The following is a 16437-nucleotide window of genomic DNA, read 5'->3' as shown; positions in this document are numbered from 1 at the left end:
GTCCTTGAAGTTGAAAAACTTACCGGTATATCATCTTGGGTGGGAGAATCTCCCTGATCTGACCCAGAAGAGCTTGTTGCCTGGCAGAAAATAGGTGGAAACCAAAAAATCCAGACATCCCATGAGCTCCTACCGTCAGGTACAATAGCAAAGGGCACAGACATGGCTTGAATGATAGGATAATTCATTCAGCAACACTGGCCAATGGGTGCCTTGTGTGTCTGGACCACTATTTGTACCTTTATTTAGGAGACTGTGCATAGGATATGACTGAATTCAAAAGCAGTTGTTATATTGAAAGCTGTAAGGCATCAGTAGCATGAAAAGTCTTGTCACCTCACGTCCAGGTCTTTTTCAGTGGTCTGTCTGCAGTTATATATATTTCATTAGTTGTGGAATGCCATATTTACAAGTTACCTATGGGCATCTCAAGTTAGTTTTCTTTTCTATGGCCCGGGCATTATGTTTTTGGTTACTAGAAACTTACTGAGGAGGGCAAACGTTTTGTTTCTGCTTTTATTTTGCTTCCAATGAAAGTTTATCAAGAACAGCTTCATAAGATTGCAAAGAAATGCAGCAGAGAAGAATCCTGCACATTGCTAAATTTTATCATGTTCTGTCTGTAATTTAACATGTTTTAAGAATCATTGAAACCGATGGAGCTCAGTTCCAAACATCACATTCTGCGTATACGATGTTAAATTTGCAATTGTGACTTGCATGTGCATGTATTACAGAAATGGTCATCAAAATGTTTCAAGTAAATGTAAGTTTGTGACATGGCGATGAAATATAAACTGTTACATAGATAAGAATATGACACGAAAATGCAAAGATTTCACTTTAGCTCAATTGGGCTATTTTGGGCGACCATGGATTGATAAATTCCACAGTTGTGGAAGAACTTAGGCTTAAAGTCAGTGGCCATGGAGTTCATCACTTTTAGTATCAATTAAGAAAAAAAGTCCACAGATGTGAGATAAGTATTTTAATTACTAAATTGGCAGCCATGGAATTCACCACAAGTTTCACAGCTAGCGCTGTGCCTCCAATCTCTTAGACTAGCTCTTTCCAGGAATTTGAACAATGGCCAGTGCACCGGCCTCCCCAGGTACACTAAGGTATGCAAGGGTCTCTGGAACTTCTTTGTCAAAGCCCAGCCTTTCTTTTCATTCTGGGGAATTTTCTTGAGTAAAAGCGCTGGAGCCACGATCTCTAGACCTAGTGGGTCGTGTAGAATGAGCTGACTATTGACAGGTTCCCTATTGTTCTTGTGATTGCCTTTATTGTTGTGTTGATGAACAGATGACAGTAGTTAAAGTGAAATTTGACTAAGTGTTACTAAGGAGACATTGCAGGGCAGGATGTAACTGTTTTTTGGCTACACCTCAGGGGCGGAGGCATTTTTTACTGATGAGGCGGTGTGTTCAAGACAAAGCTCACCTGACAGTACAGCAGACAAACTGGGTCACAACATCAATCTTGGGTCATACACACACACAGACAAGACACACTCAGCGATAAGCAATTGGAAGAGGATTAGTCTTGTTAAGAACACAAAGAAGGACAGATTGCTCACCTGTATTAAGACAAATTCATGGGTACAGAGGACAGGAAGCACCACAAAGCAACATGGTTTTCACAGTTATGATATGATTATGTACGATGCCTTGTTGAACTGAGCTTCATCGCAAGCTGCAGTATGCCTCTCAGTTTTCAAATTTTAATATTACACAGATCGATATATGAGAAGTTCATACTAAAATTGGAATGGCAGAACTGACAATAGGTCCAGACCAGATTGTTTATAACACAAGACAAGAATAGATTTTCACAGTGTATGCTGATGTTGAATATCACAAAATTCTTATATTAGACTTTCTAAAAGATTAATATATCTGCCAACAGTTGTCATTGTCGTCACTAAGAAGCAGGTCAATACCGTTCTTAATGTCCATATAATAATAAATATGATAATCAAGAAAATAACATATTCATCTTACAACATAGATAACGAACACAACAATTACAACACATATCTGTATGCACGGTTACAAATACAACACTTCGTTTCCTTGGAGAAGTTGGATCTACACAAATTCTGAAAATAGCTATATTGAATTACGTGTAATTGATTTAAATTAATAAAAAGGTTTTAAAACTCTGGTTTGATCATAGCCCCAAGGCTTTGTATAATGTATCTATAGTAAATTGCATTTTATATCCTTAGAAAAGTCTGACCTGTTTTTCTTTAAAATGAGTCTATAGTATATTCATGTTTCAATGTTTTAACTCAACATTTTTTTCATTTTTCTTTAAAATGAGTCTATGTGATGTTCATGTTTCAATGTTTTAACTCAACATTTTTTTAAAGCTATTGCCAAAAAACAGTTACTCAATCAACTGGATAAAATTTCAAAACAGTCAGATGTTTCAGACAGCATCCGCTATCTTTCATCAAAATCTTATCCAGTTGCTCAAGAGCAACTGCTTTTTGGCATACCTTATTACCTGGATGTCTAACCTTAATCAGCTTCCTTCACAAAAGCTAGTTGCGTTAAACTCAGATGAGATGTAGGACTCACCTCTTTGCGCTGTAAACTCTCGATGAAACACTTCCTGTTTCCGAACCCTTCCGCAGCCAACATGATACGTTCGCCATGACTCTGACCTCCACCTGCTTCTTTCTTGTGGAAGTTGGACATAAGACACACCGTGTCCAACTGCAGAGGGAGAAGAAGAAGAATTTTATCACACAATAATTATTAAGAAGAAGAATCATTGTAACCAGTATATTTTCGTTTCGTTCAAGGCATCCTCAATTGAGGTGAAGCATGATGCTTTTTCAAGTAGCTAGTGGTAGTGCAATGCGGCCTCGCCACGGCTCGCTTTTGACCAAGCGCACCAGGTCACCCCTACTCTTCTCAATAAGTGTGTTGGGTTCTTTTACATCAGAGGTTTGTCGCCTGAGGCCGGCTTTACTTCACCATCCGAAATGACGAATGCAATCCCTTACAACATGTCCGAGCTGGAGTCTGCCCCTAGGATCAAACTCGGGCCCTAGGATCCACCTAATTTGATCCAGATGGCGAAGCAGCGGGGTTGCGTTACCGCTTGCGCCATGGGGGCATGTATACGGTACATTGTATGGCAACTTACACACATGACAGTTGAACTATTGCTAATAGCTAACAAGTACAACAAACTAATCTATGTAGAACAGTAGAAATAATCTATCGAGTAATATAAATGCTAATTCTCTAGAACAGTACTAGTATGTTGATAACAGTATGCTGTGTCAGGAATGTATGATATTGTCTCGTTTTTGCACAGAGTTGTATACATGAGAAGAGAGGAGATAGTAAACTGTCGCATTCATTTTCAGACCAACATACACTGACTAATATCTACTCAGTAACTTAATTGGGGGAAATGATTACAAAAAAATGTTGCAGTGTCACCAATACAAGAATTAAAAACCAGCCGCTGAATTATATACTGTAGATGGTAATCATGGAAAGATTAATGGCACTGGGCCGCCTGACTAATTAGTGAAATACAACGGAGATAACAAAATACAGAGATATATATGCATACGCCATACATTTACAAAACATCATGGGGCGTCAATTTTTGGAATGCAAACTAGGCTTACATGAGATATATCGTGGATGGGTGCATATATGTCTTTTCAAATTCTTTTAAAAACCCCTACAGAATTCTTTATTTTGGATTTTTTCAGCTTATCAAAAAAATGTGTATATGTATGATTGCCAAATGCCCTGAAATTTGAGTCCATCTTGCAAGGTGATGCCTTTGGGAGAGTCCATTCTTACATTGGGTAGTCATGTTGGAAAAAGTTCATATTGGACTGGGGAGATTTTGAAATAGTCCAATTTTGCACGGGGATGGATATGGAATCAAAATATGCCGTAGTTAGCAAAAATGGCAGTGGATCGCCACCAGTGGAAGACTTATGTTAAACGTTATGCTGCCACTACGGATGCTGAATAGCTATGGGACTGGTGAGGTGACGTCAGGTGAGGTAAGGTGAGGTGAGGTGAGCTGCTTGCAGATGCTGCCTTTGTAGTTATAATCAATCCATCTGTTCCAATCATTGTGATTATAGCTGCCTGTATGCAACAGATAACACATCTCATAGCCACTGTACCATGCAGGTGACTTTGCTTCCCCAACGTGATAAAACTGCGGAGGTAGAACGAGTACAGATCAATTACTAATTTGTCACAGATAAGTGGCATAGATTAGAATGGAAAAACGTACAAAACTTACCGGTATCGCTCTATCGCAATAATAATAATGAAATGATAGGCGAGACAAGCTCTCAACATAAATTAGGCTTTGGCAGGTTTGCCATTCAAAGGGTTCAAATGTGTACAGAAAAAAATGTTTAATAGTATAATACTGTACATATAGTTCCCTATCATTTCAGTTTTCTAAAAACCTTTTTCACATTTTAGGTTTCCATGATTATAAAGATTTTTTTATCATCAAAAAGTCCTAACTGCCTCCTCCCTAATGATAGAATTAAAATGTCCATCAGATGGAATTTGTATCAGAATACAGTATACATGTAATGTGAGGGAAAATGTTTGTGATTTTCTCAGTAACCTGTTCACCACAAACCACTACGAAAATGTTTGTTCTGTCTTCTGCCCACCTACACGTGTAACAATTTATATTGCACAGTATCATGATGTATGATGTATTTGGAGGCACCTGTTATGGTGAATAAACACAGACCCTAACAAGGCACAATTGAAAACAAACCTGTTGTTCAAACATTGAATATATATTATTTATCGAGAATGTACACAAATCGTGGAGTCATTATACTTGTTGACAATACTGTAAGTAAACATGTGCGGCCGTAAAGGTGCCAGTATTTCCATTGTGTGATTGTAGCGCTACAACATGTATTGCTTCAACTGCAAACTTAAAACTGCAGAAAAAACACCCTATTTTCTCCCTACCGTGAAAATAAATTCCCTGGAACTTAAATCCATTTACAGTATTCATCAGAATCTAACTACTGTACAGTGCCTGTCACACAGGAGCAACCTGTCTTCAAATTCCCTTATGTGATAGATCATTTATCATTATCATTATCTAATTGACATTAGGACACCATGGATAATAAATATGACAATACTATGATCTTGTTGAATACTAATTATGCATATAGGACATCATATTTATAATTTATTAGGTTAGTAATAAATACCTGGTAGTTGTTTTTGTTTTATTCAAGCCTGGTCTCAAGGAAAACAAGAAAACAAATTTTCATTTTGAAAATATACTAAATCTACTGATAAATCCATTGAATACATTGTTGTTAATTACTATGATGTATGGCAAGTTTGCAGTCAGTGACTATCCTCAAACTCAAAGTCATCTCACAGAGACTAAAATAGATGTAGACTAAAATGATTGCCAGCGACAGATAGCTAAAATAGCAAACATATTTTCCGCACTGACAAGACAGACACTCAAGATGGTGGGAGGGCTACCCAGGGAGAGAGGTTACACACGTAACACCTTTTTTTCTGCCAGGACATTTATTTGCAGAAATTTCTACTTGCTTAGTCAGCGTCCAGCCAATGTGTACAGACTGCATGCAGCCCAGTTAACTGTACTAACAGAATGACCATATACTGCACTTGGTAGAAAGGCATGACATTACTAGCATACTTGGATGTACTATAAATAAAATCCTCGTTGGTGTAGCTTTGAGCTGAGCCATTCACAGAGAAACGGGCACTTGCTCATGCAGAAGGTCAAGAAACGTTAACGCCAGCGGCACTTAAACTTCAAGAATGAGATTCATCTCTTAAATATGTGTCAGGAGTCATCAGCAATAATTCTCATGAAGACTTATAAGTTAAGATTATCTATATATTTATTCAGTCTGAGGGCTGAAAACAAAGCACTAAGTTTAATATTCTCATGGTAATGCTAATGATTTAGTCATTTTCAAGACTCCAAGACTCCAACAGACATGCACGGTCTGCGAAATGAATTTAGAATCCATGAGTTTGACATTGAAATAACCATTAGATATTATACGTGCGTTGCTGTCGTACGTCGATAAAATTGAACCCTAACCCTAACCCTATCGGGTCTTAATGATTATCAATGTAATGGGCCAGTGCCTTCAAGTGCAATGAAACTGCATTAGGTTGCATGCTCATGTCTGGATATCATATCATACATTAATAAGAACATCTCTAATGCATTTGGGTACTCTTACGTACTACAGGCATGAATAGCTAAGATAAGAGACACTCTGACACTTGGTAAAGACCATTGAGTGATTGAAGGATGCATATGCAATAGGCATTAATCTCTCATTTTCTACATGGGGCTTAAAGGAGCACTGAACTCCCGAAAGTGGTTTTATTTTCCAATAGAAAGTAATTGTGGGAAGTTATAAGAAATGCTTACTACTTCACAGTATACGATAGAGCACCTACTAGTCCCACACGCATAAAAAACACTAAACTCCCCAAGCACCCTCTAAGTAATATTGGGTACCAAACCCCAGGTTCAGGTCAAGGTCTAGACCTGAGTCTAATTAGTAGTATATCATATTTTTGAGAGCGAGACATGAGTAAAGGTCTCTGTGAGTGCTACAAAATATATTCAAGTTGTATATTGCAATGATACTAGTACAGTTAAGAAGAAATTAATGATCATGCAAAAAGAAAACAGTGATGTAACAGAGCACACAACATTTAAGTTTTGTAGAAATGATAACTGGACAATCTTATGTACTGGGGCCTGACCCCAGCTAGGTAGCGTAGCCCGACCAAGACCAGAAAAAAATATGATTACAAAAAAAATAGAATGTCTACATCAACAAAATTCTGTATACTTTAAATAACCGGTACTGTATCTTCTCTCTATCATGTAGATTTTTTTTCCAATCACATGTTAGGGCATAATTAAGAAATTGAAGCGCAAGCACATATCCCACCACCCCCATGCAGCACGTATCACACTATATTCACAGCCACACACTCATGCGAGAACATGTTGAACATAGCGGTATTTTTCTCATGTCGGTTTTCTATCAAACAGACATTCATAAACAAAAGTGTATTCTGGTATTGGTTGCATATTTTGCAGCACAACCTATTGCTACATCTTCTACTCAGCGCCATCATTACTACTGTTCATTTTCTAAACGGTTCAAAATCTTTTCTGGTCCTTTTTTTCGGACCGGTCCGGCATGGGGTTAGCGAGTATCATGTTGTTTTACAAACACATTTACAGTAGTGTAATTCACCAAAAAGTTGGCTGATTATGTATTCATTGATACATATCAAAATAACACCCCCTTCTGGAGTTGTTTTACTACTGACACTGCTGAGTACTGGTCAATGGGTACACAGTACTAGAAATTTCTACAAGTAATCATTGTTTCTTTTCCCATATATGATCCCCCTAATTGCACAGCTACCATTAGCCTGATTTTAATCGCGCTTCTAGTCAGCCTCCTGTAACCGCCAGCCGCCTAGCCGCGGGGAGGGGACATAAAACCCTGGACAGCTGGAGTTTGCGGTAGACTAAGCTACCATGAACACTTAGTAAACTGAACTTTCACGCCTTGGACAAATTATACCTCAGAACTTGCTAGAAACTTGCTGTCTTGTATTAAGGCTTGAGGGAAGATAAAGAATCCACTTTCAAGTAAAAAGACTAAAAATTACATTATCATGTACGACAACCGCATGCGCACATGCTTCTCTTAGACTATAACAAGGATAGATAAACAATTTAATACAAGCAATGGCACAAATAATTACTTGCCATCTTTCATGTACTCTTGGGTACTGTTTTCCCTCCCTTCTGACTGAGCCTAATTGACTCTGAGCCTGATTTAATACCTTGACCCCAAGTCTCCTATCCTCTTAACAGCAATATTTAGACCAAATAACCTTGTATAGTAATTCTGGAGTTCAGTTCACTTCTGGAGTATCTGCTAGGACAAAGCCAGGTAAATACTTCAACCTAGTATTTTTTGAACTCACAGGAATCTCTTGATAGCTGTATGAAAGGTTCTATAACAATAGGGACGAAGTTCTCAGCATGCATGTAGTGATGTGAAAAACCAATTGAAATAGTAATGATCCATTCCCATTCTATGATGAAGTAGAGTATATAATCTATATCTGTTTGTGACCCTGACTAGGGGTGGGTACCGGCACATAAAATTCAGGTCCGGTCCAGGTCCAGAGGGTCAGGTCCAGGTCCGGACCTGTACCTGTACCTGTACCTGATTATAGTAGTGTCGCAGTACATCATATTTTGGAGAGCGAGACACACGTAAAAGTCTCCAAACGTCATGTCTGGAACGATATAAGTTCTTAGGTTTGCAGTTTGTCTCAAAATTATAACTATACTCGCCGTCTGTTTACTCATCCTTTAAGTGTTTCTAGATATGATTCACAGCTAACGTCTTCGAAAACGAGTCGTTAAATATGCTGTTTTGTATTTTCTTAGACCAGTTTTGTGGCCACCTGCTGGTAGCCTGGTACTATGAATTTTCTAATCGGTCCATAGGCCGGTCCACTGATTTTTTACGGACCATTTTTTTTTGACCGGTCCATTAAGAAATACCGGTTTTGTACCGGTACACGGTACCGGTACCCACCCCTAACCCTGACAGTTACATGTTTATTTATTTACGTTGTTAAATTTGGAAAGTATCAGGTGATGATTTTGCGCATTGTCTGTCTCTAGCCAATGATGTTTAAACAAATACCGTGATATAATGCATTCTGCAAATATTCAGACAGCAGTGTGTTTTAGGTACACTTGGGACCTGCATTTCTTTAACAGTCACACAGATGGGGGCCTGCATGAGACAATATGCTTTACACTGAAATTAAAATTAAGAAGGACTATAAAAGGAAGAAGGACCTTTCTAAAGTCACTGATTGAAGAATATTCTAGTAACTGGTAATCAGAATTTAGGAACACCTTTTATGCAAAACTCAGGATGGCATGTTTATTTGACACAAACATTCGCAACTTGCTATAAATTAATTAGTATAAATGAAATGTGAAATGAAAAGGCTTTCCTTAGAAATTACGGGAAATTGAAACAGCTTGCCAACTCATTACAGACAATGGACTTATAATTACAGACCCCCATTAAAGACTACCTTCGAATCTCCAAGCAGATAAACTGTATCCCAAAAAACGTAAAATGTATTCCATAGCAGTTCTAAGAATAGTCACTTGTTCCACTTTTCACCATTGTTAACTTCCACTGTCTGTATACACGTTTTCTATGCATTGTTTTATGTTGCAATTAGCCCTCGGTCAAGAACTTGCAAATAAAACTTTACTATTTTATATAAGTTTCTTGATGACGCAGCTATATATTGAGAAAACGTTTTTAGAAAATTAAAACCCACAATATCTGATTAGAGATTAAACTTCTCTGTTTGATATTAAAGTTACTGTCATCGCTAATCCTCACATCTTCATACTGTGAATCTTAAAAAGTTCACAGTTGTTTCACTAAAATATGCATTACGGAATATTAAGGAATTTTGACAAAGAAGCTGTTGTAGTATTCATTGACTTTCGTAAAGCATTTGATTGTATCAATCGCAACTGTATTCTAAGTTGGTCACTTGAAATGCAGGTATCTTAGTTTGCATTTAATGTTTATTGCAATACATTGTGAAGACTATTGGAAAAAAAAAAATGACCAACTGATTTGAAACTTAGTCATTGGGGCATGTAATGTTACATATAATCTTACCTTATTATGAATGATTATTTCCATTGCTAAAACAGTAGCAGAAGTCAGACATAAGTACAAGAAAGTAATTAGACTTAAATTGGCAACAGGGGGAATTTTGAATGATTGTGTCAAATTAAATACTAGATACTGATTACTTCAAATTATCCATTGTCCGACCGACTTTAATTGGGATAGAGCACCATACTTTTCCAGCAGCATGTTACTAGTAGTTTAATAATTTTTTGACAGTATATGATACTATTCATCTATAAAAAGTGGGATAAACCATCATATAAATCAATCAACATGAATAAATGTCACGTAAACACAATCACAGCTTCCCAAACTGACAACCCTGGCATTTTGCCTTAGATCAATATCATCAATATGTTGACATGGCAGGTAGCGTTATGTTTCAAAGCATTGTGTGTTTTTGGTCTTACTGAAACAGAATACAGAGCTGTGCTCATACAATTGAGGGAGAGGGGGTGTAGTAAAGGGGGGAGGGGGTTGGTGCCATGTAAGGGGGTGAGTGACTATCAAAGATGCTCGTCTGTCAGAAAACGTTAAATCGTACACCCAACATCTGCTTGGAGATAATGTTACAGTGTATCACATCCATCATCTAACACCGTATCGCGAAAAAATAACACTCGCACTTCAATCAAAAGACACCATATATGTTCCATATCATATAACTGTTATGTAGGAATATTGAATGTATTATAAATGTTACAGCCTTGCAGTAACATATCAAATCCAGGCAATGTGGGTTTTAGTTCTGTCGTAAAGAGAGCAAGAAGCGATCTGGGAGGGGAGTTTCCCTTGGGACACAATCCTGCCTGCTGTCTGCTGTTGCTGCCCCTCCACGCCTTGAATTCCAACACAGTATGGTCCTCCTCTTCTTCAGAGAAGAGACAAACTGGTGGAGAACTCCGACAACTTACCGTCCGGAGAAATGAAACATCGTCCTCCGTGTCGCCCGCAGACATCTTGACTGCCGGACGGACACAGCTTCCCGGCGAAAGTCAGATGTTCGAGCCCAGAGAAGACGAAGAGATCCCCACACACTTCGCGGGTGCTAAGCGAGGCTGGCCATTACTGGGATTGTTTAACCACGGCTAAATTTGGATCATGGCAGAATTTAGGATACGTGGCTCTTTTCTACCAGGCTGGGGATCGGGAGATATTTGTGGATGCCACTGACAAATACGGGCATCGACCGCTCCACATGCGCCGCTCGTCTCCGGCCTAACGTGTCAGCATTCTGATTACCGCCTGCACTCCCTCCGGGGAGGAGAAATATTTCCTAGAGGCGACGCATTTTTACATGTGCCACCAGGAAAAGTTCTTATGTCATCCAAATATTGATAATTAGTGTATGGCTACATTCCTTGATTTTAAATTCCCGTTGTTAGTCACATTTTCCTCGGACCCAGTCGTTCTCTTAAACCTCCTTGCTCAGTCATACAAGACAAATCTTTACAAAATTGCCTAACAAAGTAGACTAATGATATAGTTATAATTTCATAGTTAATCGTTTTGAAGTTTTTGGGATTGTTTTTCTTTATTTTTTTTTTTCTTTCGCTTTGACTTGACTATTTTCCCTAGACTTCACTGTCTTTCAACTTTATCTTCGGAAAGTGACGCTCCGGTACAGACATTTCGGTCATTTGTATTATCTATGGTCCATTGACGCGACCACTGCTCATTTTCATGAGACCAACTCCCGATTTAGGCTGACTTGATTCGGTAACTACTGTATTTCACTTCTCCCGGAGGATATATGCGCGGTGCATGGAACAGCGCCTTGCAGGCGAGAATCCTCTAATCAATTATTAATCAACAATCCGTTTAGGATCGATTTAATGGCAACATTTTGATCTCATCAACTGCGCCAACATGCATGTTGCGTTGTTTACGTCAACTGCTATTCTGCCGCATTGTGTCGGATTCAATGCGACAGTTGTGGCATCAGCAGGTCACAACACCTTCGAGTCAAGTCGCGTTATGTAGTTAGCAGACGACGTGGGCGTGGCCTGACAGCGCCAAATTTGAACATAGCATGTGCCCAGCTGACCGGCTCAGGATTTGCAAGGGTAGCCTGGGTGCCATGTAGCCTCCACCAGGACTTCTTGGGGGTTATGGATAGAAGAGTTCGGCAAAAAAAGGGTGAACTAGAGTTCCACGACATCATACCTTCGCCAAAGGATGTTTTTTTACGAGTAACGTATCATAAATGTTTCTCGTTTATTATGCAAATGATGTCCTCATTTGCATAAATCATATCAATTGATCATCTTCTCTGCATAAGTTTGAAAAGCAAGTGGATGAAAGTATGGAAGTCTCATCTTAGCAAAGAGTGTAATTGTTGAATTGGCTTAATTAACTACGGGGGCTGACTGAAGCCTCTGGTTGGCTGATGCGATTTTGCTCCCGTGGAGATCTGCTTGGAGATCAGCATATGACTAATATACTAGTCTATGCTATGCTATGTAAAAGAGGCCCTGAGTTGCATGATTTATGTCTAATAATGTTCACCTTCGATGTGATTGAATGAATAAATGAACGAATGATATCAAATCGAAAGCTCTCCTGCAGCACCGTAAAAAGCCGCTAGCTTTATGGCAAACTTGGCCTTCGTTTTCCCGACCCCTACTCACCCACCAAATATCACAAGGGTCCGTACACAGCCTCTCGAGTTATGTTGTCCACACACACACACACACACACACACACACACAAACACACACACAAATATAAACAGATGCAGGCATATCTCCCTTTGTGCCCTTGAAATAGCCAGGGAGCCGTCTTGGTTTACCACACCGCCTTTACTAAGGAGTATTAAAGGGAGGGAGAGTATGGGAGCCCGGATGAACTGACTCGGCTGGCACCCTGATTATTTCAAGGGCACCAAGGGAGCTGGTCCTACAAATCTCTAAGCAGATATAGGGTCCGGCTTGTTTTACAAGTGCTTTGTGCCATTATCCTAACGTTTCTTCTTGCTAATAATCGTCTTGGAGATTAATTCTAAAACAATACTTTATCTTTTTCTTTTTTTCTTTTTTTTGGCGCTTAGAATGCAGTGAAGAGGCTTATTCTAAAGTCGAATGCTCCAGGTCATGTTCTTGAGGTAGGGAGGATTCCTACCTGCTTCTTAAGTGGAACCCAAGCAATATTAGGGCCCGAAAATTGTGAACTTTGAAAGTCTATTTATTCAGTAATTTGTATACATGATTGGTTCAAACAACACTATCACAATGTATAGCGACGTCCATGATGCAAAAATACGCTGTCGTTGTGATGTGAGAACTCACTGAAAAATCGTCCCCGCGCTGGAGTTTTCACGGTAGGCTCGCGAAACTAAGGCGATCATCGTACGGCACGTTTTTGAGCGACTTTAAAATGCACAAAGTATCAAGTTACTACACAAAAGTGCTAAACAGTACGTATTAGTAAATGTCACTACCATAAAGATTTCAGTATTATTCTATTTCCATTTTATGGGCACTAATATTGCTTTGGTTGCATTAAAGGATCCTACTTGCGCCATGTATTTCTGATTAAGTCTTCAAGCAAATGTTGGGGTACTTTTATGCGTTTTCACGGTCTTCTGCGGGTGCGCGATTATGACTTTGTTCCTCCCTCTTGCCGTGCATCTGCTTTTAGATCACTAGTATTCCTCATAGCGGCGCCTTACAACCCACACGTCGAAAACATTATCGGACTAAACGTTCATAGTCAGCTAAAACATGCACATAGAAAATGCTCTTACCAAGTTCCACCAACTCTTACACGCATCCTCAAGTATTGGCGCATTGTCAAGGTCTTCGTAAAACACGCCTGGAGTGGCGGAACGTTCTAGATGAAAAGGCTGGGAATAAGCCTGTCTTCAGCCGTGGAACAAAGTCGATCGATAACATGGCGTTCAAGGGTCCGGGTACCACATGTGAGAAATGTGATATCTCAACATCGATCGACATTAATGGTTCGTCCGCTGATATGATGATGCTACACATGAGTGCTCTTGGCGCGTGGTAGCCTCCGGTCCCGTCTGATAGGAATCACAGCACTCGTCGGAGCGAAGATACAGCCAATGTCACATGCTTCTGCTGGCACTGTTTGTGAGATAGCTTTAATCCGGGAAAAAATCCTCGGCCGATTCAATTCGGTCATGTCTAGTGATACCCTTCGGTTGGTAACTCTATATTAAGCCATCTTTGTTTGGCCAGAAATTTGTCAGGATGTCTCTTAGCAAACAGAAGCCTCTTTTAGCAGTGCACTGATATGCAGACAGAAGCACTTCGTAGGATCGGCACTTTTGAAGCACTATACACGAAGAGCCATGCAAACATCATATTCTTAGGACATAACAGTTATGAAGATTTATTTTGGATTGATACGCGCGCATTGATTTCTGTCCTTCATCCGCTACGTCGAGAGTTAGTGTAGTTTTATCTCCCCCCACACGGATTTGTCGAAAAGACGTAAGGCCGAGAAGATGACAGAACATCAGCCGATATTGGTGCAATTTCCATGACCGCTGGGCGTCAGGACTGCCTTCAACAAAGCTTGTGCCTGGAGTACAAAACTAAGAAACAAGTCCTTGTCCATGAAACCGGAGTCGGACACGGCATACATCGTTTTGTCTGGCCCATTTTGTGTGTAAGCTCGACTAGGAGACTTTTCTTACATACATGTATTATAAAGCCCCTGTCACACTTGGCGTACAGACAAGTCCGCATGGGTTGCGTATTAACATGCTTTTGGTTTAGGTTAAGTTTGCAGCCGAATAAGTGATTTCTTAGGTTCGATAGTTCGATAGTTAGTTTTCAAATACCTGCCAAGTGCCCTATCAATTGAAAGTAAAGTTTGAAAATTCTTGGTCAGACATTGATTTTTTCAAAGTGTCTATAGGCTATACTATAGGGGTGGGTGGGTGGCAACTTTGGTCAGCTATAACTCTGTAACCACCAAGAAGATAATAAAGCGGTTTTCAGTTTTCAAATACCTACCAAGTGCCCTATCAATCGAAAGTAAAGTTTCAAAATTCTTGGTCAGACATTGTTTCTCAAAGTGTCTATAGCCTATAGCTATACTATAGGTGTGAGTAGGGGGCAACTTTGATCAGCTATAATTCTGTAACCACGAACAAGATAATAAAGCGGTTTTCAGTTGTCAAATACCTACCAAGTGCCCAATCAATTGAAACTTAAGTTTGAAAATTCTTGGTCAGACATTGATTTTTTCAAAGTGTCTATAGCCTATACTATAGGGGTGGGTGGGGTTCAACTTTGGTCAGCTATAACTCTAGTTCTGTAACCACGAACAAGATGATAGCGGTTTTCAGTTTTCAAATACCTACCAAGTGCCCTATCAATTGAAAATAAATTTTGAAAATTCTTTGTCGGACATTAATTTTTTTAAAGTGTCTATAGCCTATCACCTCACCTCACCTATCCCTTGACCTCTTCTTGGGTCGTTGGGGCACCATGAATATGTCCTCCACCATCCTTCTCCACCTCACTCTATCCTCTGCCACTCTCACTGCTGCCGCCAAGTTTAATCCTGTCCACTCTTTAATGTTGTCCTCCCAACGTTTTCTTTGCCTTCCTCTCTTTCGGCTGCCTGGGACTGTCCCTTGTAGTATGTTTTTTGCAAGACCTGCCGATCTTACCACATGACCAAACCATCTTAGCTTGCGCTTCTTTACAATTATCAAGAGGCTGCCATTTTGTCCGACGGCTAGGGCTACTCTGTTGTAGATTTCCTCGTTCGAAACACGGTCACGGTGTGTGATGCCCAGGATCTTTCGGTAACATCTTGTTTCCATTGCAAGAATCCTTCTCTGTAGGTCAGCAGTAAGTGTCCAGGTTTCGCAACCATACAAATAAATTGACAGAGTTAGGGAGCGCATAAGATTGATTTTGGAACGTAGACAGATGTTCTTATCTTTCCATATGGTGTTGAGTCTAGCTAGTGCGGCGACTGTCTGCGCAGTCCTTGCAAGGATTTCGGGGTGGGATCCTTCATCGGATATGATTGAACCAAGATATTTAAACTTCTTCACTGTCTCTAGACTTGTTTTGCCAAGTTTGATTGTGGCACTAAGACCGCGAGTATTGTTAGTCATTGTTTTTGTCTTTTCGCCGCTGATTTCCATGCCAAAGGCTGTGGATGCATTGTCAAGACGGTCTGTCAAATTTACCAGCTCTTCCTCTTTCCCAGCTAACCCGTCAATGTCATCAGCAAAACGTAAGTTTGTCACCTGTCTGCCGCCTATTGTAACAGTGCCTTCAAACTTCTCTAGGGCCTCAACCATAATTCTCTCTAAGAATATATTGTAGCCTATACTAACCAACAATTTTGGTAAAGACATTGATTTTTCTTAAAGCGTCGCTAGCCTATACTATAGGGGTGGGTGGGGGGGCAGCTTTGGTCAGCTATATCTCTGTAACAAAGGAACAAGATAATAAAGCGGTTTTCAGTTTTCAAATACCGACCAAGTGCCCTATCAATTGAAAATAAGTTCAAAAATTTTTGGTCAGACATTGATTTTTTCAAAGTGTCTATAGCCTATACTATAGGGGTGAGGGGGGCAACTTTGGTCAGACATAACTCAGTAACCACGAACAAGATAACATTGCAGTCTC

At 39.7% G+C, this 16437-nt stretch overlaps 1 protein-coding gene across 15 annotated transcripts in view; it reads right to left on the bottom strand.

Moving 5' to 3' along the window:
* LOC136432373 (ryanodine receptor 2-like) overlaps positions 1 to 10954 on the bottom strand; it is a 144056-nt gene extending 133102 nt beyond the window's left edge. For 6 of the 15 annotated variants that reach the window (XM_066423599.1, XM_066423597.1, XM_066423600.1 and 3 more), the window contains exons 1-3: positions 10729 to 10952; positions 2586 to 2723; positions 24 to 80 (exon numbers count right to left, since the gene is read on the bottom strand). In XM_066423599.1, the coding sequence (XP_066279696.1) occupies positions 24 to 80; positions 2586 to 2723; positions 10729 to 10773 (240 nt within the window). In that variant the 5' untranslated portion in view covers positions 10774 to 10952. Of the gene's footprint in view, positions 1 to 23; positions 81 to 2585; positions 2724 to 10728 lie in introns of all 15 variants that reach the window. The other 9 variants (XM_066423592.1, XM_066423591.1, XM_066423594.1 and 6 more) reach the window with 3 other exon arrangements.
* Between the last annotated feature and the right edge of the window lie 5483 nt (positions 10955 to 16437).

Source organism: Branchiostoma lanceolatum, chromosome 4, assembly GCF_035083965.1.
Source record: "Branchiostoma lanceolatum isolate klBraLanc5 chromosome 4, klBraLanc5.hap2, whole genome shotgun sequence".
Taxonomy (NCBI): Eukaryota; Metazoa; Chordata; class Leptocardii; order Amphioxiformes; family Branchiostomatidae; genus Branchiostoma; species Branchiostoma lanceolatum.
The sequence above is the reverse complement of the archived record's forward strand: the minus strand, read 5'-3'. Positions and strand labels throughout refer to the sequence as shown.